General features: G+C 34.8%; 4 protein-coding genes across 6 annotated transcripts; 2 read left to right on the forward strand and 2 right to left on the reverse strand.

Annotated features, from left to right (window-relative positions):
- Positions 1-613: 613 nt before the first annotated feature.
- On the forward strand, positions 614-3,090 carry LOC103487597 (uncharacterized). Its single transcript, XM_008445956.3, has 3 exons — positions 614-874; positions 1,089-1,555; positions 2,434-3,090. The coding sequence occupies exons 1-3, from the start codon at positions 695-697 to the stop codon at positions 2,888-2,890; spliced, it is 1,104 nt and encodes a 367-aa protein (XP_008444178.2). The 5' UTR covers positions 614-694; the 3' UTR covers positions 2,891-3,090.
- On the reverse strand, positions 2,373-9,496 carry LOC103487598 (aldehyde dehydrogenase family 3 member H1-like). Of its 2 annotated transcripts, XM_008445958.3 has the most exons (11): positions 8,963-9,496; positions 7,584-7,652; positions 7,377-7,473; positions 7,056-7,262; positions 6,586-6,701; positions 6,175-6,279; positions 5,918-6,090; positions 5,737-5,827; positions 4,891-5,040; positions 4,000-4,235; positions 2,373-2,723 (listed from the first exon to the last, which is right to left on the reverse strand). In XM_008445958.3, exons 1-10 carry the CDS (start codon positions 9,173-9,175, stop codon positions 4,002-4,004), a joined length of 1,455 nt encoding a protein of 484 aa, XP_008444180.2. In that variant the 5' UTR covers positions 9,176-9,496; the 3' UTR covers positions 2,373-2,723; positions 4,000-4,001. The 2 variants fall into 2 exon arrangements, with proteins under 2 accessions (XP_008444180.2, XP_008444179.2); XM_008445957.3 differs by lacking the exon at positions 2,373-2,723 and having other exon boundaries at positions 3,856-4,235.
- A 932-nt stretch (positions 9,497-10,428) lies between these two features.
- LOC103487599 (aldehyde dehydrogenase family 3 member H1) lies at positions 10,429-16,820 on the reverse strand. Of its 2 annotated transcripts, none has more exons than XM_008445961.3 (10): positions 16,389-16,820; positions 13,821-13,889; positions 13,630-13,726; positions 13,307-13,513; positions 13,031-13,146; positions 12,809-12,913; positions 12,551-12,723; positions 12,370-12,460; positions 11,855-12,004; positions 10,429-10,861 (listed from the first exon to the last, which is right to left on the reverse strand). In XM_008445961.3, the coding sequence occupies exons 1-10, from the start codon at positions 16,599-16,601 to the stop codon at positions 10,628-10,630; spliced, it is 1,455 nt and encodes a 484-aa protein (XP_008444183.2). In that variant the 5' UTR covers positions 16,602-16,820; the 3' UTR covers positions 10,429-10,627. The 2 variants fall into 2 exon arrangements, with proteins under 2 accessions (XP_008444183.2, XP_008444182.2); XM_008445960.3 differs by lacking the exon at positions 16,389-16,820 and adding an exon at positions 15,292-15,741.
- Positions 16,821-18,852: 2,032 nt separating this feature from the next.
- On the forward strand, positions 18,853-19,963 carry LOC127150211 (uncharacterized). The gene is made up of 4 exons (XM_051087518.1): positions 18,853-19,075; positions 19,151-19,342; positions 19,424-19,778; positions 19,864-19,963. Exons 1-3 carry the CDS (start codon positions 19,026-19,028, stop codon positions 19,692-19,694), a joined length of 513 nt encoding a protein of 170 aa, XP_050943475.1. The 5' UTR covers positions 18,853-19,025; the 3' UTR covers positions 19,695-19,778; positions 19,864-19,963.
- Positions 19,964-20,229: the final 266 nt, after the last annotated feature.

The raw sequence follows: 20,229 nt of genomic DNA on the forward strand, positions 1-20,229 counted from the left end.
TTATAGGTTTTTAAATTTTAGTTAAGAATTAAAATATTTTTTTGAAATAGAAAATCAATACAATTAATTAAAAGCATTTGCATTATAATTATTTTTAAATAAGTATCTAAAATTTATTGCCCAAAGAAGTGGTCAATGAAATGGTTTAAAAATGTAAAATATAAAAACATAATGAAATAAAAAAAAATAAACCCAAAATTCAAAGGAAAGAAACCAAAATTCCTTCTTTTTTTTTTTTTTTTTTCTCTAACATTAGTATGTCTCAACTGGCTTCCCCAACTTTTAGTATCAAATTCAATATTAGATTATTATTAAAAAAATAATAATAAAACAAAATATTTTTAAATATAGGAAAATGATTGAATAGAAATTATGGTGTATATGAATATGAAATTTTGGTATGTTTGATAAATCCGGAGGGTTTTTACATATGTTTCTGATAATAAATATTAAAATATATTTATTTTTGACAAATCCAAGTAGGATAGATTAAGGAGAAAGTTGGCAGCTAATTTAATTTAATGGTGAGATTAACAGAATCCCCCAAATAAAATGCCTTTTTTATTTTAAATAAAAAAGAAATTGTTTATTTGGTTAACCTTTCAATTTGTTTTGTTTCTGTGGACAAAGTCAAAAGAATTCTATTTTCTTTTTCTCTCTTCCTCTCTTCTTCTCTCCCCCCTCTCTCCCATTCATGGTGGATCTTCCTCAAGCTCTTGGCATCTCCTTTCGAAATTTCTGCAAATCCTACAAATCCTTCTTCAAAAAATGGCATTCTAAGGTCAAGAATTCCAAGAAGGATACTGATAATGTCGTTGATACTAAACACGACGACGCTACCTCCGATGCCATCCACAATCATTCACCTTCCAAGGTATATATATTATATACATATATGTTTTCAAAACGCTTTTAGGATTTATCAGATCGATCCTTGTTATTTCTCTTCTTGTTTTTTTTTTTTTAATTACGGATTTTCTTTTTTGTTGTTATTTTGGTCTCTACGCTTGATCAAAATTAGATGGAAAGGAGGGCGAAGCCCTGACTTATTAGCCGTTTATTAATCGTATATAAACGTTGATTTTCAGGATCATGAAGAAATTAAGAAGAAGGAAGGACCGAGACCGACGACGACGACGAGAGGCGTTCATAGCTTTAGATATGGAGGTCGGAGTCTGAGAGAGAATGATACGACGAGTTTCAGGCCTCGAAGCTATGACAGTGGATACTCTACTCTTTCACGGAATGCGAGTAGGAGAGGTCAAAATCCGGCGTCGACGTCGTCGTCTCTATTTCGGAGCGTGAGCCGGAGGAGCAATGAGTCGATGCCGTCACGAGTGAGCAGCGGGAGAAGGAGTATAGATTCTATTTCGTCTTCTCCACTGTTGTCGAAAAGTGGTAGCCGGAGGAGCACGACGCCGATCATGTTCTCGAATTCGTCCGGGGTGCTTAAGGCGGCGCCGATCGAGAAGCAGCTTGAATGCACACTGGAGGAGCTGTGCTTTGGGTGCATGAAGAAAATTAAGGTCACAAGAGATCTCCTCTTGATCAACGGGTTTGTCCTCTTCTTCTTTTATAAAACCCTACATACCATTATTTTCCTTCTTTCTTTCTTTCATTATTATTATTATTATTACTTAATATATAAAATTAGAGATTATATATAACATTCAACCAGCAACCTTCAAAAGTTATTTGGTTTAGGACATTGCATTTCATTTTCTAATTTCATGTTTACTATTTCTTTTTATCAATAATATATTTCTTCTTCTTCTTTTTTAATTTAAGTCTATATATCCTATATTTTAAGTAAATTAAATTTTACCCCCCGCTTCCTTTTATTAAAAACGAATTTTTTTATCTACTTGCATTTTTACTCTAAATTTTCATCTCATATTTCAATTACTTCTTAAAATGTTTAAATTTGAAAAAATAATTATTTTAAGAAAAAATGATTGAAAAACAATGTAGTTTAAAGAAAATATTCAAAACCAAAATATTAAAAAAGAATACATATAAACATTTATAAAAGATCTAACATGGATGTGTTTAAAAGAAAATATATTCCTAGAAAGCATTATTTTCATAAATAATCAATCTAAATTAATTTGAATATAATTGTAATTTATTATAATAGTTTTTTAGTGCGAAGATAGCAGGATAGGGGTGTTGAATGATGATCGCATGAAATTATAAATTAATTATCTAAACTAGATCGAATGGATAAAGTAACTAACTATATTATTTAAGGATTATATGGATGATTCATCCCTAAATGTAATGAACTTATTATTCTAGAAAATTATTTTAAATTGTAAAACTTTTACAAATATAATAAAATATCATAATGTATATGCAATGGATGGATGATATGGATGATGTATTCTTAAGGAATATTATTAAAATATAGATAATGGATATTATAATGGATAGGCAAGCGATGGAGGAAGAAGAAACATTGACAATAAAAGTAAAGCCAGGGTGGAGAAAGGGGACAAAGATAACATTTGAAGGAGGAACCGGGAATGAGAGGGCAGGGAGTTATCCAGCGGACACGTCGTTTGTGATAGCTGAAAAACGACACTCATATTTCAAAAGAGAAGGCGATGACTTGGAGTTAATGGTGGAGATCCCTCTATTGAAAGCTCTAACTGGTTGCACCATTCCAGTACCATTGTTGGGAGGAGAAACAATGAGCTTGGAGATACACGAAGTGGTTTCCCCTGGATACGAGAAGCTCATTCAAGGTCAAGGTATGCCTAAACTTAAAGATCCTAACAACAGAGGCAACTTGATTGTCAAGTTTTTCGTTCACTTTCCAACTCAATTAACTCCCCAACAACGATCTGATGTTTGTCGAATTTTAGAGGCTTCTCACTATTCTAGTTAAAAAAAAAACCAATTTGGCTTTATTAGGATTTCACTCTATAAATTTTTTTCTCTTTCCTTTTTTTCTTTTGTCCCCTTTCTTTCCTTCTTATGTTTGATTGATTGTAATTTGTATTTTGGCTTTTGGCTTTTGGCTTTTGGCTTTTAAGTGAAAAAAATGCATTCTTTATATGATGACACTATTCAGTCAACTTCAACTCACTAGGGCTAACTCTCTTTGGATTGTTGGGCTTTTTAGTCCTCATACTGCTTTTATCATCCTTTAGAGTTTGATTGGTTTACTCAAATAATCCCCAAATTATGAATGATGTTCGTTAAGTTTTATAATTTGTGGAAAACTTTGAAATGTATACTTATGAAGTACACTCAATCTTTATTATATTGAAAATCTACGTTCAGAAAATAAATTTCAATTTTTGTTTAGGAACAAGAAATAATAGTTATGATTGAAATTGATATTATATTAAAATAAGTTGGGGCAAGGACGAGAAGAATTTTCTAATCCCAAGTCTTTGTTTGGATTAAGAATAAAATTTGAGTAATGGTAGAACTTTTAAATCATTCCACCAATTTTATTATAACCCGATATAATCACTAATAATCATCAAATAAAATAATGTCTCAATCTTCCACTCATGATTATTGAAAAATAAAGATAAGAGTGAAAATGCATTCTAAAGATGTAATTTTCCGATGGCAAAATGACAAATTCACAAACGTTTTCCTAATTATAAAATGAACAAAAAAAATAATAGTAAAAACAAGCATAAGGCCAACTAGCATACGGTATATATTGGTGACTAAGAGCCTAGATTCCAATCTCTAATCCCATAAGCAACTATGCTATTTATTTTAATAATTTTTTTTTTCAAGATTACTTTTACAAGAATCAATCTACAGATTTTATTATTATTATTATTATTATTATTATTATTATTGAATATACTTCTAAATTCTCTTAGTGAGTTGTAAAGTTAAAAATTAACACTATTGATTCATTAAATACGGCACAACTTTGAAAATTAAGAGAGAGAAAACACAAGTTCACAAAGCAGCACATACAAGCGAAGAAGACAAATGTAAACAAGAAGAGTGTTAGAAGATGCTTACGCTTACGACCAACCAAGAAGAGCACGAATGAGTTCCAAGATGCCACCTCCAAGAAGAGCTTTAAGAAATCTTAGCTTTCCATCGGTGTAAGGCGGGTATCGCATTGGCACGTCACCCACGAAACTTCGATAAAGAACAGCCTTCTTATGGCTAAATGCATCAAATGAAAACTTCCCATGGTAAGCTCCCATTCCACTCTCCCCAACTCCTCCAAATGGTAGTGTGCTAACTGCTAGCTGCACATATGATCAAACAAAATTTGAGGAATTCTAGATCGATCGAGTAGCACAATATTAGGCCAATGCGAGATGTTTTTTGGTTAACTCATCTATGAGGAATTTTTTGTTTTAAGCTAGCATGAATAATCACCGAAGATTTCACTTGTGACAACAGAACCAATCTTAAAAAGTGACTCCTAGATATAAGGACTCAAAACTTCTAGTTAAAAACGGTGCCAATACCTAAAAGAAAAATGTTTTTCACGGTACCCAACTTGATTCTATAGGGAATCGTGGATCTTTTTTATGTAATTGCTACTATATTAAAACATCACTTATATCTCGGATAATCAGAAAAATTTAGAAAGATTTCGTTTTTTTTATCCATCAAGACTTTAAAAGAATGCACAAGCCTAGAAAAAACCAAGCTTAGCCATGAATACAAACCCCCGGGATCAAACCTCCGTAGGATCTCTTTCCACACCCCTAAACACCCTACGGTTCCCACAAAACCCATAAAACTGCATAAACGCTGGCAAGCCAACTCCTGGAGTTGGCTATTGTATTAAATCCCACGAGGGATATTTTACCCTAGAAGTATATGAGAATGGTGATAATTTTATTTGACGAATCAAGTTCCATTCAGTATGGTAAGCGGAAAAAGAAATCTTACATGTATGGTGGTGTCGTTGATAACCACACCTCCTGCAGAGATACAAGCCACAAACTGTTCCTTGAGCTTTTTGTTGTTGGAAAATAAATATGCTGCTAGCGGCTTTGTGCCTGAATTCACTATTTCGAAGCTATCCTCCAACTTGTCTACCTGCTCCAGTCCAGCCAACAGAAAAGGAAAGAGAAGTAAGGAAGAAGATGGTGACGATTGTATTATTTGTTCACCATCCATTATAGTTCTCCATGCAAAAAGGAACAACTTCCTTAACAGTTTCTTCATAATTCAAATGCCTATAGTCAACTGTTTGACAATTGAACACAAACAATTAATTCTTCTTTTCCGACAAGAATAATTAATTCATAATGTTTTGGGAAGTTTCAAATATAGCACAGATATAACGTAATAAAAAAAAATTTGTAAATATGCCTAAAATTAGATCCATCTCTCTCGAAGTCTATTATTAATAGACTATCTCTTTAGTCGAAGTCAACTGCTAGTAGATTTTACTATGTTCGTACTTGTTTTAAAGTATTATTATACACATGATAATTAGTACTAAAATTGCTACCAATTTTAGTTACCTTTTGGTTTTGGTTTTGTATTACTATTATTGATATTAGAAGTAGAATTCCTAGCGCTCAATAGGGGAAAAAATCAACGCTTCTTGTAAAAAAACAGATTTTAAACTTGAGAGGAGAGGGGTTGTGGGATTCTCTTCCTCTTTTAATATGTTTGTTTTGTCACGTAAAATAAGGAAAAGATAACAAAGAAGTTCATGTTTATCTCATGAAATATTTTGCAAATGACTAACTGATTGATTCTACTAATTAAGTGTACTAGTTTTACCGTGATAATGGGAAGCAAGGGACCAAAAATCTCTTCCGTCATGATCAAAGAATCTCGAGGGACATCCAATAAGATGGTGGGAGCAATCTGTCTACATTATGGAAAAGGTACCGTTACTCAACAGTCAATAGTTAACCGATGAACGGACCAAAGAGTAGGCCAGTGAAGTAATTTAACATACAATTTGGTTTTGTCCTTTTGGCCTCCATGAACGATCTTGCTAGAAACTTCATCATCATCTAAAAGTTTGGTCACGCGATTAAAGTGGTTAGCATTCACAATGCGAGATATATCTTTAGATTCCAATGGATTCTTTCCATAAAATCTCTCCAATTCTTGTTTCAATGACTCCACCTACAAATATGAACATGAATTTGAAGACAACCAAATAGAGCAATTGCAACGAACCAAACTTATTTGTGTAAAAAAGGAACTTACCAATTTTGGAGCAAATTCTTTCGTAGTTATGATGTAATCAGGAGCAACGCAAGCTTGTCCATTGTTACCACCCCACTTCCCAGATATAATCCGTCTACAGGCAACCTTTAAAAAACAGATATATTTTGAATTTGTTAAGATGGTAGCAACTAATTACATGGTTGGGAGTTATTCTAAAATAATTCAAATAATTTTTGCAATTTCCAAAAATCACTCGAAAATTGATTTTATTCATTCAAAATCAAATTTAATAGCATGAAAAATACGTTAAAAGTGCAAAATTGAATAGTGAATCAATTTTGATTGATTACAGTGTCTTTTGGGGTGATTTTAAACGCCAAATAAAGTGATTTAACCATTTCAAAATCACTCTCGAACATGTACTAAGATGTAAGTAGGGAAAAAAAGTACTTGTAAATTGATTTTTGAATCAACTACTACTGGAGTTTTTCCTCCGAGCTCTAAAATAACTGGAGTAAGGTGCTTGGCAGCAGCTGCCATAACTATACGCCCCACTCTACCGTTGCCTGCAAGTTAAGAAGCATCGTTTATTTGAAGAAAAGCCACCAGACACAACACTTCGTAATGGCCAGAGGTTATTTTGTGAACATTGTCAACTAACACCACCACTGTCAACTTTCATGATTCCAAAGAAGTTTATTACTATAAATTTTTTCAGATAGATGTGAAAGGCGGATTAATATCACCACTTGGAAGCCACTCAATCCTACAATTACTCAAGTGTCATACTAGAGGCTGACTTGCCTTTCGTTGAATTTATCATACCTTCCTTGGTTCAATATATATGAGATGAAAACAAAGATATTTGCCTATGAAGTTAACAAACTTTCCCTTTTATTTTCAAGCTAAATGGCACAGACCTGTGTAAAATATCTTGTCCCACTTTTGCTCCAGCAAAGCATTAGTTTCGGGAATAGCACCCTCGACAACTTTTACAGCAGACGTATCCAAATACTTCTCAAAAAGTTTTACAATTAAAGATGATGTTGCTGGAGAAATTTCTGATGGCTTTAGAACCACGGCATTACCAGCTGCTATTGCTCCAATAACTGGATCAAGAGATAAAACTAGAAAATGTGGCCAAAAAATGGTTAGTGTCTATAATATCGATTGTTAAGATAGTTTCATGATTGCAAATGCTTTTCAATAAGATGTGAGAAAAACAATTGACACTGACGTACAGAATGGATAATTCCAAGGAGAAATGATCAGCACAACACCCAAAGGTTCTGGTACAATTGCAGCAGTTGAAGGAAAACTGGTAATTGTAGTTTGAACCTTCGATAATAGAGCATGTTGTTGTCCCCAGTCAGGAAATACAAATGGAATATATTTATTTATATATAAAATAGATGCTCAATCAACAGGGAGTTTGCAACACCGAATACCTTCTCTGGTTTCATCCAATTTCTTATTTCTTTAATTGCCAATTTACACGAACCTTTTACCATACCTATCTGCATAACAAGCCACGCATCAGTTTAAAGGGAAAAAAGAACTTCAAAGGATCCGAAAATATAGCTGAAAGAAACTTCATTAAATAATTGACTGTAACAGGAGAAGTAGGTGGATCTTCCTCTAGCCATAGTTTGAAAATTCAATAGTTTCTGACAATTGAAGTATTAAAACAAATTAAAAGGCAACTGAAACTAGTGGTACTGACATATGAATCTATGATAGGAATGGACTAAAAATACGATCTAAAAAACCAGTGGTGGTAGGCATCAATGAGTAGTTGATACATAATTATTTAACTCTGGCATAGAAATACGCTTCCTAAACAAACTTCTGTCCTTTGTAGAAACTATCTTTGAAATAAACAACCCTCTTAGTTACGCATAATAAGTAAAACATATCCTCTTACTTTCAAGGCACTCGGACACCCTCTTATTCATATATATAACAGTTGCCATCAACCAACAATCCTTTATTGCTTCTAAAAGATACCAGAACAAGATTTCAAGATGAAGCTGTTTACCAAATAAGATTAATTCTCATCTCCAAACGGCTAAATATGTAAACCTATAAAGATTTAAAGAAAACTTGCCATTTGATTGAATAATAATATTTAAAGAAAAACAAACAAACAACCCTTTCCATTATAAATAAAATTTGGAAACTTTACTCGGGCAAGAATATTTTCGGATAATTTTGTAGTAAACAAAAAATATTTCTCTCTTGTATTTCCTTTGAAACATGAGCTTCATCCCAAAACCAATTATCAAGAACTAGAGTAATCCAAGTATTTTATATCCATGGTGTGAAGTCTCTTCATCTTTACAACTGGGATCCTCAATAAATTACAGACTACTTTCTGCCAAGGGAGAAAGCCAATAGAGAAGACAACAAAAAAAAGAAGGAAGAAATAGAAATGGATTGCTAAATATAAAGAGAGATCTACTTGAAAGCTAACATAATGGGGCATTGAGCCTAATAAATGAGAAATTCTAACTTTGAAATGTGGTTGATAGCATTAATAAATATCTTCCATTAATGGCACCAGTAAGTCATCTTCAATGATCACATGGTCCCACACAAACTGCAATTTCCAGGCACTACCTATATTTGGCGGATGAAATTGAAACTGAACAAGGAGAAAGACAAAAAGAATTTCGAAAGGATTGGACATTTAAACAATCAGAAACAGTGATAACAGATCATTAATGGAACAACACATCCAGCAGAAGATATCACGAAACTGAAGAGTCTCTAGACACAAAACAAGGATCAAAAGAACAGTGAAGGAGTTGAGTGCAAGAAGAAATACCTCGTGAATAATGGACTCCAAGGCAGGCTTGGAGAGGTCAGAGCGAAGCGCATCGCAAATATCTTCCTCATGGTCAACGCAGAGCTTCAAGAGGCTCTCAAGCTGTGATACTCTCCACTCATAGCTCCGAGTGTTGCCGGAGATAAAAATAGCTCTAAGTTCCTTCACCAACTCCGTCGCGGCCGCAGCGTCGAAGAACTTCGTTTCCGACATGGGGAATCGCCGCCGCGGGAGACAAGTATCAGTGTATATAGAGAGAGGGAGAAGTTGAAGGAATGGAATGGAGAGAATCTAGGGAGTGATTTCAGGGAGAAGGCGAATGGTTAAGATGGAGGTGTGGTCTTCTCATATGCCGTATTTTTACGAAATTCGGCGTCTCAGCTGAATGCTCATCGATCACCATCATACTTCGTTTTCTTACATTGTCCATGACGCCAAACAAAGCGCATGTTCTCCACGCGCGTCGGTATTGCCTCGTTGTCCGATTCGGATTTATTAGTATTCCAAAAATAATTAATTATACTTTAATGTCATGTTTATCTATTGCCACCCAATAATTATGATGCCAATTAATTTTGCAAAGGCCAAACACGGGCGTCATGTAAATCCATGCCTATAGTCAAATTGTTTAGTTCCAATTTTAAATGAGTGGGACTAAAATTCAAATATTTATGTGTTTAGTAAATGGAGGAAAAAACCCAATGTAACATAATTATATATTTGCTATTACAAATGAATTTGACATATGTTGTCATTGGCAAGAGAATTGAATCGATTAAGTTAGTGGTATGATGGTCTATATGATATGTAACTTTGGTTTGTTTACGTGGTTTTATTATAGTAAAAAAATTTACTCACAAAATTTTGATAATTGTAAGGGATCTACTTTCAAGTTTAACTCAAAATCATAACATATACTATTATTTTCTCTTAGAATACCTGTTTTTTAAAATAGTGTAAACCTTACTTTCAAAGTTTTTAAAATACAAACAAAATGATATGTTGTTTTTTAAAATAGGTCATTTTCTGTCGTTTTTCAAAAAAATTTCTATCCAACGTAAATTCATTTATAAACAATTGATAGGTAAAATTTGACTCTTTTTATTTTAAGAATCATTACAATCTAAACATACCTTGAAAAGTTCACTCAATGCCTAATTTTTTTTATGCAAGACTTAACTGTCAAAGTTATAAACTACATCTCATCATTAATAAGTTTGCTAATGTTGATTGTTATAAAATAAAGTTGTGCCTAATTTGTCGATGAAAGTTTAAAAATTAGAAGTGCTTTCTGACTCTTTTATATATATATATATAGAGCCTTAGTAAAAATCCTAAGCATTACTGTCTATGGTAATTATAAATAAATAAAAGTTGCGAATATTTTTAATTTTGGCCAACAAGAACAAAAGACATGGGGGTTCTTTCTTTCTTTTTTAAGAAAAAGTAATCGTTCTGAATAACTCTTTCTACAAGAATGATTTTATTGAATATACTTCTCAGTTTTCTCATTAATTATACAATTCCAACCAAAGTGCTACTGATTGAGTAAATATGGCACAAATTTGAATACAAAAGATAGGAAAAAGAAAGTTGAAAGGGAAGCATGAAGGAAAGAACACATAAATAAAGAAGAAGTTACAAAGTGCGATAAGGTGGCAATGCTTATGACCAACCAAGTAAAGCACGAATGAGTCCCAATATGCCACCTCCAAGAAGAGCCTTGAGAATTCTCAGCTTTCCCTTCGTGTATGGCGGGTATCTCATCGGTGCATCCCCTGCGAAACTTCGATAAAGAACAGCCTTCTTATGGCTAAATGCATCAAAGGAGAATTTCCCATGGTAAGCTCCCATTCCGCTCTCCCCAACTCCTCCGAACGGTAGTGTGCTAATCGTCAGCTGCACATGATGTGATCAAACAAGTTGTCAATCTCTTCAGTGTTTGAATTTTAGATTGGTTAACATTAGAAACCATATTCATGATATATAGAAGCAATGTGAGATATAATATTAATTAACTCTTAAGATTTCATCTCAACGAGACCATAAAAGGAACTTCCTGAGAAGAGGAACTCAATACTCCTAGTTTGTCGTTTAAAAAAAAAGTGTTCCCCACAAACTTAGATTCAAACAAATATATATCTGCAAACATACAATATACATATAATATATATAGATACAGATTTCATGTCCAATTTGTTTTGGATTTTAGGACTATTAGAATCTGCTTCCTAAATTATAATAAACCAACAAGCCAGATTCAAATTTTGGCTAATCTTTACTTTCTAACCTGAAGCCAATAATCAATAGAATTCTTAATACTATATGCAAAACTTCATGACCAAGATACACTAGATTTCCTTTTAGGGAGGCCTAAAAGAAGAAGAAAAACTAGAATACTAATAGTCGTCAATTATTGTATTCATCCGAACCTAAAAGGAGAAGGAAGTCTAAGACTGCCAATAGGCATCCATTATTGAATTTAACCGACCTGATAATCTCATTTATGGAATGTCCAATGCAGAAATTACCAAATTACTTCCCTAGACAGGATTTTAATTATGAAACTGGAATACTCTGTTGACCAACTCTTACCAAATGAACATTACATGATAGAAATTAATGATCTTTTTTTGTTCTCTCTTACTGCTACAGGGGGCCATTTTTATGAAATATTTGGACTCTGTCTTACTTTTATGTGATTTCTAGATTCAAATACGGCAACTATTCCCTTTATAATCAGGAAACTTAAGACAGTTCTAATCATTTCTTAGTATTGTTAAGTAGCGGGATTTCCAGTATGCAAAGGGGATACTATTCTTCTTCAGGCCTATGCCAGTATGCAAAGTTTCGACCAATCAAGTTCCAGCGAGCAGAAGGAGGAATTCTTACATGTAGGGCGGTCTCATTAATGGCCACGCCCCCTGCAGAGATACAAGCCACGAATCGTTCCTTGAGCTTCTTGTTGTTGGTAAATAAATATGCTGCAAGTGGCTTTGTGCCCGAGTTCACTATGTCAAAGCTGTCCTCCACTTTGTCGACCTGCTCAAACCAAAAAATGGGAAGAAGCAGAGGATTGGAGACAGTCACATGCCTATACTCAACCTTTAGTCTGAATACGTATATAATTAATTCTTCTTTTTGGACTACAATTGATGTCAGGAGTAGTAGTTAGGCAATAAATTCCACACTCGAGAGAAAGAATAAAATCAATGAATTTAGTTGATTGCAAACGAGGTTTACGAGTCTATTTGTTATTGCTAAATCAACATTCATCTAATAGTTTAAGTTGGTGGATGTAGACAAAATTAATATTACATTGTCTGAGAGTTATGTTTTACTTATTTCACCAAATCAGATAAATAAAAGTAAACCCTGCATGTCTAAAATTAAGTCATTTCTTTTACCGTGAGAATAGGAAGTAAGGGACCAAATATCTCCTCCGTCATGATTAGTGAGTCTCGAGGAACATCCAATAAGAGGGTGGGAGCTATCTGCCTGTATCATGAAAAAGGTAATACTCATCAGCAATGAATATATAACTAATGATCGAACAAAATAACAGACTAGTGATGTGATTTAACATACAGCTTGGATTTGTCCTTTTCGCCTCCATGCACAATCTTGCCAGAAATTTTATCATCATCTAAGAGCCTTGTCAAGCGATCAAAGTGGTTAGCATTCACAATGCGAGATAAATCTTTAGTTTCCAAGGGATTCTTTCCGTAAAAATTCTCCAGTTCTTGTCTCATACACTCCACCTAGAAACGTGAACAAGAATTTTAAGATAATCAAACTAAGCAAGTGCAACGAACTGAACTTATTTGTATAAGAAAAGGAACTTACCAATTTTGGAGCAAATTCTTTGGTAGTTATGATATAATCTGGAGCAATGCATGCTTGTCCATTGTTACAACCCCACTTGCCAGCTATAATCCGCCTACTCGCAACCTTTGACAAACAAATATATTTGAATTTGGATAAGTTGGTAGCATGTAAGACATGATAGCATCAGTAGCTAATTGAACTAGAAACATACTGATTCTATGAGGAGAGGGAAAAAAGTACCTGTAAATTGATATCTGAATCTACTACTACGGGAGATTTTCCTCCAAGCTCTAATACAACTGGCGTAAGATGCTTGGCAGCAGCTGCCATCACTATGCGCCCCACTCTTCCATTGCCTGCATGTTAAGAAGCCACTAGTTTTAAGATAAATTTTATTGGACCAAAAGGAAGTGGGAGAAAAGCAACCAGACACATGAAATAAACTGCAGATGATATGATTATTTACACCAGTTTAAACAAATTCGCACTTTTACTTTCAAGCTAAAGGGAACAAACCTGTGTAAAATATTTTGTCCCACTTTTGCTCCAGCAAAGCATTAGTTTCGGGAACAGCACCCTCAACAACTTTTACAGCAGAAGTATCCAAATATTTCTCTAAAAGTTTTGCCATCAGAGATGATGTTCTTGGGGAAATTTCTGATGGCTTCAGAACCACAGCATTACCAGCTGCTATTGCTCCAACAACAGGATCGAGAGATAACACTGGGTAACGTTGACAAAAATGAGTAGTATCCATCGTATTGATTGTTGAAAAAGATTTAAAAATGCGAATGATTTTCCATAAGATACGAAAGAAACATGAATCGACGCTGACATACAGAATGGATAATTCCAAGCTGAAATGATTAGGACAACACCAAAAGGTTCTGGTACAATTGCAGCAGACGAAGGAAATACGGTAATTGAAGATTTAACCTGTGATAATGCAGCATAATGGTATCCAGAGTCAGGGAATTGAAAGGAAAAATATATATCAGTCCCATTACACGAGGTTTGTAATACCAAATACCTTTTCTGGAGCCATCCAACGCCTGAGTTCTTTAAGTGCCAATTTACACGAACCTTTTAATAGAGCTATCTGCATAACAAGTCGCCCGTCAGTTTAAAGGAGAGAACAACTTCAACTGATATGAGAAAAATGTAGCTGAAAGAACCTTCATGAAATAATTAAGTGTAATAGTGGAAGTACGTGGATCTTCCTATTGGAATTTGACATAGTTTCAACATTCAATAATTTATGACTGTTGAAGTCCTTATAAGAATTAAATGGAAACGGAAGCTAGTGGAATTGCCATATGAATTGTCATGAAATCAACGAATAAAGATAAAGCTGAAAAAACATAAATAGTAGTGAATCGATATAGGGAGAACCATATGATAGCATTAGATAACATATTCAAAGTATTTCAACATAAATCATATACCAAGTGACGGTTTAATTATGTAAATTTCATTTCAATGTTGCGTCAATATTTTGCAATTTCAACTAAAATTATTAGAACAAATTACTTCATTTTGTGGAGAGCCTACAAATCAAAGAAATAGAGGATTTTATTTTGAACGTCTAACTAATCAGTATCTGGTCACTAAACCATCATGACCAAATTGACAATACCCCAAACAACTACCAGAAGTGAAAGTGTTAATTCAGACGATGCATGATGATCATCATTTAGAACATTAAACATTGGCATAGAAATACAGTACCCCCGCAATGAATCTCTCGTGGAAACTATCTTCGAATAGAACACAACCCTGCTTCATGGCAGTGCAGATTTTTCTTAATCATAGAACAGTCGTCATCTACCAACTCTCATAACAACGCAAAACAAGATCTCAAGACGAAGCTGTTTGCTAAATGAGAACAACTCTCATGCCCAAATTAGCTAAAAATGTAAACCTAAAAAGAATTCAATTCCTTTGCTCGACGATTTTGGAGAAGTGGTACTTAGTTGGAAGGAGCGAAGGGAAATAGAGAAGACAAGGGGAAAAGGAAGCAATGGAGAAGAAAGGAACAGGAAGAAATGGAGTACTAAATAAAGAGAGAGTTTTAAAAACAAACAAGACTGGACATGGAAGCCTAATAAATGAGAAACTCTTACGTCGAAATATAGTTGAAGCATTAATAACTATCTTCCAATAGTGGCAGCAGTGAGTTAGCTTCACTTATCACGTGGTCCTGCTCAGTATTTGGTGGATGTGAGAGTAAGAATGAGAATTTGAAGGATTGGACATTTAAACAAACATGTGCTGTTCGTTAATTCAACTACCGGAAAGCACCACTGAGCACTGATGACCGACCAGAAGATTTATGAACAACAACATCGAACACAAGATTTTTGAAACTGATGATGCTCCGATCACAAAAATCATTGACGAACGACGATAACGATCAATTCTTGAAATGAAAAACGATAGGGAGAAACGAACAAAAGCATAGCATTAGAACAGCGAAAGGAGTTGAAATTAAGAACGAGGACCTCATGAACGATGGATTCCAATACAGGCTTCGAAAGGTCAGAGTGAAGAGCATTGCAGAGATCTTCCTCATGCTCAAGGCTGAGCTTTAAGAGACTCTCAAGCTGCGACACTCTCCACTCATAGCTCCGAGTCGTTCCTGTAGTAAAACTACGTCTCAGTTTCTTCACCAACTCCGTCGCAGCCGCAGCGTCGAACACCTCTGAATCCGACTCCGACTCCGACATCCCGAATCACCGCCGTCGGAGACGATGATCAGCATATACAGAGAGAGAAAAGTTGTGGTGTAGGAATTTATTATTGGAGTGATATGATAATATTCCCTTGGTTGAAGGAATTATGGGAGACGATTTCCGGGGAGTAGGCGAATCGTTAAAGTACAGGTGTCGTTCTGGTATTCGCCATTTATCCATTTCCGATGCGACCAAGAAAATGGCGTTTCCTCAGGAATTGCCGTTCTGTTGGACGTAACTCTCGCGCTCTCCTTCGTACTTTATAATATAATTATTTTATTTTGTTATTTTAATATTAATATGTTATTTGTTTATCTATTTATTTATTTGGATATAGAATATTATAACGTATAATTAAATTTAAAGTTGAGGTCGAAAAGCACTCTAAATTTATTATTTTTCTTTTTTAAGGAAACTAAAAAAGTTGAGGGGGAAAAAGGAAAATACATTATATATTAAAATATTTGTCACTCCTTCGATTTAATCGCAAATATTGATGTCCAAATTTTTGTTATATTTTATAAATATTTTGATTTACTTTTGTTACGTCTAAAAATAATAATGAAAAAGAAAAAAATTAAACATGGAGAACATCTCAAATAATAAAATGCAAGTTTAAAGGAGACAAAAATTTTAAGTACTTTCGAATTAGTTTTCAAAATATACGAAACCATCACAGTTTATACGCTCTATCATTAAGCTCCAACGTCCATTCATACTAAATTTTTTATCATTCATGAACAATCAAAGATAATATCCAGATTTTCTAATAAATGAAAATTATATTTATTCTCAACAAAATTTAAAATTTAAATAGTTTTTTAAGAAAATTGGAGAGAACGAAGAAAAGAAGAAAGAAGACTAACCTCATGAGCAAAGGCTTCGAATTCGGGTTTATGAAGATCGGAATTGACCGTTTGCACCATCACTTCTTCGTTTTCACAAACCAGTTTCAACATATTCTTCAGTTGATTCTCTCTCCATTCATAGCTTCGAGTTTTGCCGGAATTATAGCTCTCTCTCAGCTCCGTCACCACTCTCTCCGCCGCTTCTCCGTCGAACACCGTTCTTTCCGCCATCGCCTTTACCGATAAAGAGATAAAATAAATACAGAGAAAATAATGGGCAGTTTTGGTTGCTGAATTCCACCGATGGGAGATTATATAAAGGACGAAATAACCAACACAAAGAAGGAAAAGGACTAAAAAAAAAAGTTAACTTATCACTAACAATTTTGGCCCATAATTTTACTTCTGGCTTTTATGAAAGAAAAAAAAATACAAAATAAATTAAAAGGTGTCCATTTTTTGTATTATTGCGTCTTTGTGCTTTGTGCCTAAATCATTGTATCTATCATTTTATTTCAACTTTTAGCTTTTTAAATTAAATATCTCTTCCTTGTCAAACCAAAAATTATTACAAATATTTATAAAATATAACCAAATTTAAAATTTATATAATAATTTTTATTAGGATTTATTATGGATTTTTCAAATAAATATTTTAACTTATTTTACTATCTTTAAAAATATTAATTTTTAAAATCAAAATTTTATTTCAAGAAATTAACACTACAAGAAAATGGAGCATTTCCGACGTCAAAAAGCACGTCGGCATAAAGAACGTCGGGAATAAGGGCTTTCCCGACGCCCTCAACAACGCGTCGGGAGATGCGTCGGGAAAACCATCTTTCCCGACGCACCACGAAGGCGTCGGCAAGAATACGTCGGGAAAAGGGGTTTTTCCCGACGCCGTGAACAGTGCGTCGGGAGCAGCGTCGGGAATAGGGGTTTTTCCCGACGCCGCGTGAAACGTCGGGAAAAGGGGTTTAATGAGCGTCGGGAATTCCCCTTTTCCCGACGCATTTTGAGGGATTTCCCGATGCCACGTCACTGCGTCGGGAAATCCCCTTTAAATTCGTTTCAGTTTTGTGAATTACAGAACCGAAACCGAGAGGAGGAGAAAAAGAAAGGAGAAGAAGAAGTCGTCGCCGCCGTTGAAATTTCCTTTTGTTCCGCCGCCGTCCATCGCCGACCGCCCTCGCCGTTGTTCCTCGTCGCCGTCTGCCACTTTAGGTAAGTGAAATATGTAAATTTATTTAGTTTAAGTTTATGTTTTAGGGTTTTTTTTTGATAAAAATTAGTTTAGGGTTTTTTTTTTTATGAAAATTAGTTTAGGATTTTCTTTTGGAATAGATTTTTGTTTGTTAAATGGATTTTTGTATAGAGTGTGTGTAATTTGTGGTTGAATTGAAATTTGAAATTTGAATGGTTTAGGATTTTTGTTTTAGAAAATTGAATAAAATTGAATGGGGGTTGAATTGGGGGAGGGGTTTATTGTTAAATTGAAAATTGAATTGGGAGGGGGGTTTATATTTGAATTGAAAATTGAAAATTGAAATTGGAGGGGAGGGGGGGGGGGGTTAATAGTTAAATTGAATTAGGGGGGATGTATAGTTAAATTTAAAATTGAATTGGAGGGAGGGGGTTTAAGTTAAATTGAAAATTGAAATTGGGGGGGGGGGGAGGGGAATTTATAGTTGAATTGAAAATTGAAATTGGAGGGGGGAGTTAATAGTTAAATTGAATTGGGAATGTAATATGTGTGTTAAGATTTGTTTTGGCTATCCTGCATTTATGGTAGCTTTTTTGTTTTGAATTTGTTTATGTTTGGGATGGCTATCATGCAGTTATGGTAGCCTTTTTTGTTTTGAATTTGCTGGTATCAAGGGGTGGTAGTTAGGATAGCTTGAAGTATTGAATGTTTGTTTTTTATATGTCCATAGTCATTATGTCATATCGACGATCAAATTTTATGGAGACGGACGATATGTTCCTCCAGTTTGAGGAGGATTTAGATAACATTGCGGGAGGGTCATCATCTGTGGGCGACAATACGGGTGAGTCTAAAAATTTTCTTCATTTTTTAACTTACAAATATTTCATGTAGGGGTTCCTAACTTTATATGTTATTGTCTATTTATTGAGCAGGGTCTTCTTCTCAACAAACGACTCCGACTCCTAGGAGACGTGCGCAGTCTCGACTCTTGGAGTTAGAGCGCCACGTTGCAATAAATGGGCGCATTCCGATGACGATCGCCCCTGGAGCGGAGAAGCCTATTTCTCCACACGTTGTTCGCTTCAGCCAGGCGATAGGCGTGTGCGTGCGAAAGACATTTCCCGTCCGCTGTCTTAAGTGGGCGGACGTTGGGAGAGAATACATTGAGGTCGTCAAGGGCGACCTCCAGGTAATTAAATGCTCTACACATTTATATATGATTTCATTTGAAACATATCTAACTTTAACCAATCTAATGTGTTATGTTTGTAATGTGCAACGATTGTTTGTGCTTGATTTCAATGATCAAGCAATGAACAGGTTTGTTGAGCATCAGATGCTCACGACCTTTAAAGAGTTCCGGGCCGACTGTCATAGACATTTCAAAAAGTACAGCGACCCGGAGGAGGCTCGTGCCAACCTACCAAACGCATTGGTCGGACGTGATGAGGATTGGCACTTCCTATGCGACCATTATATCAGCCGTGCATTCCAGGTATTTGTCATGATTAATTATGATAACAAGTTTTAATATGTATAAGAAATAAACAATATAATTGTTTTAATGCAGGAGCAATCACGAACAAACAAGGCTGCTAGACAGAAGCAGCCTTACAATCATAGTAGCGGGTCCAAGTCGTTTCTGCAACGATAGTATGAGCTCGCTGAAAGAAGAGGGCAGTCGGTCGATCGTGTGGAATTGTTCCGGGAAACACACGTTCGAGCTGGGACATTCGTGTCGCAGGCCGCCGAGGATGCGCATGTAAGTTATACCCTTATTAATTATCCACTTTTATTATATATTTTTGCGCGTTACCTAACATAATTTTTAAATTTGTTGCAGAATCAAATGCTGGAACTCCAATCCCAGCCTACCCCAGAGGGTAGTCAGCCACTCTCTGAGGATGAGATATGCGATCAGGTGTTGGGTAGACGACCAGGCTACTCAAAAGGCCTTGGTTGGGGACCCAAGCCGAAGGCCCGCAGAACGGCAAGTGCAAGCAGTTCGTCGACATCTTGTTCGCAGTTCACACAAAAAGAGATTGAATTACAAGCTAAACTTCATGAAGCTTTGGAACGGATTGAAGTACAAGATAGAAATCACCAAGCATTAGCTTCACAAGTGGAAGCTATGAAAAAGATGATTGAAGACCTAACTCGTGCACAACAGGGACCATCACATGATCCCTAGCTCTGCGGTTTGTCGTATATGTCTCTATTATTCTTAAGTTTTTGCAATATATGATTATGTATTAAACTTAGTTATTTTTATACCATTTTTAGGACCGAAGGTGTAGAATGACGCGCATACGCACCTCGTTGGGAGATTTTTCATTATGTTTATGTTTTTTCTATATTGAGAACTATATTTTCTTGTAGTCAACTTATTCGTATTATTAATTTTAATTCTATTTTTTTAATTTGTGTTTGTATATTTATTAATTTATTTTAATTTAATCCAAAACGTCGCGAAATTTTTTTGAGCAATCCGAACATCATTGTGAATGTTTGAGCAAAATATTATAAGGAAAAACGTAAAAATAAAATATTTAAAAAAATATATAAAAAATATTTCCCGACGTTCATTACGTCGGGAAAAAAACGTCGGAAAATAGGTTTTCCCGATGCCGGGAGATGCGTCGGCATAAA

The sequence above is a fragment of the Cucumis melo genome, chromosome 7, assembly GCF_025177605.1.
Source record: "Cucumis melo cultivar AY chromosome 7, USDA_Cmelo_AY_1.0, whole genome shotgun sequence".
Classification (NCBI taxonomy): domain Eukaryota; kingdom Viridiplantae; phylum Streptophyta; class Magnoliopsida; order Cucurbitales; family Cucurbitaceae; genus Cucumis; species Cucumis melo.

What these genes read in the sequence shown, in the direction of transcription:
- LOC103487597 (XM_008445956.3), top strand. Translation starts at nt 695, where the DNA reads ATGGTGGATCTTCCTCAAGCTCTTGGCATCTCCTTTCGAAATTTCTGC. An exon ending in ACAATCATTCACCTTCCAAG is followed by an intron (nt 875 to 1,088) that starts GTATATATATTA and finishes GTTGATTTTCAG; the next exon opens with GATCATGAAGAAATTAAGAA. An exon ending in GATCTCCTCTTGATCAACGG is followed by an intron (nt 1,556 to 2,433) that starts GTTTGTCCTCTT and finishes TATAATGGATAG; the next exon opens with GCAAGCGATGGAGGAAGAAG.
- LOC103487598 (XM_008445958.3), bottom strand. Translation starts at nt 9,175, where the DNA reads ATGTCGGAAACGAAGTTCTTCGACGCTGCGGCCGCGACGGAGTTGGTG. An exon ending in ATTGGATGAAACCAGAGAAG is followed by an intron (nt 7,474 to 7,583) that starts GTATTCGGTGTT and finishes CTATTATCGAAG; the next exon opens with GTTCAAACTACAATTACCAG. An exon ending in ATTCAAAAATCAATTTACAA is followed by an intron (nt 6,280 to 6,585) that starts GTACTTTTTTTC and finishes TGTTTTTTAAAG; the next exon opens with GTTGCCTGTAGACGGATTAT.
- LOC103487599 (XM_008445960.3), bottom strand. Translation starts at nt 15,516, where the DNA reads ATGTCGGAGTCGGAGTCGGATTCAGAGGTGTTCGACGCTGCGGCTGCG. An exon ending in TGGAATCCATCGTTCATGAG is followed by an intron (nt 13,890 to 15,291) that starts GTCCTCGTTCTT and finishes CTTGTTATGCAG; the next exon opens with ATAGCTCTATTAAAAGGTTC. An exon ending in ATTCAGATATCAATTTACAG is followed by an intron (nt 12,914 to 13,030) that starts GTACTTTTTTCC and finishes TGTTTGTCAAAG; the next exon opens with GTTGCGAGTAGGCGGATTAT.
- LOC127150211 (XM_051087518.1), top strand. Translation starts at nt 19,026, where the DNA reads ATGAGGATTGGCACTTCCTATGCGACCATTATATCAGCCGTGCATTCC. An exon ending in ATATCAGCCGTGCATTCCAG is followed by an intron (nt 19,076 to 19,150) that starts GTATTTGTCATG and finishes GTTTTAATGCAG; the next exon opens with GAGCAATCACGAACAAACAA. An exon ending in AGGCCGCCGAGGATGCGCAT is followed by an intron (nt 19,343 to 19,423) that starts GTAAGTTATACC and finishes AATTTGTTGCAG; the next exon opens with AATCAAATGCTGGAACTCCA.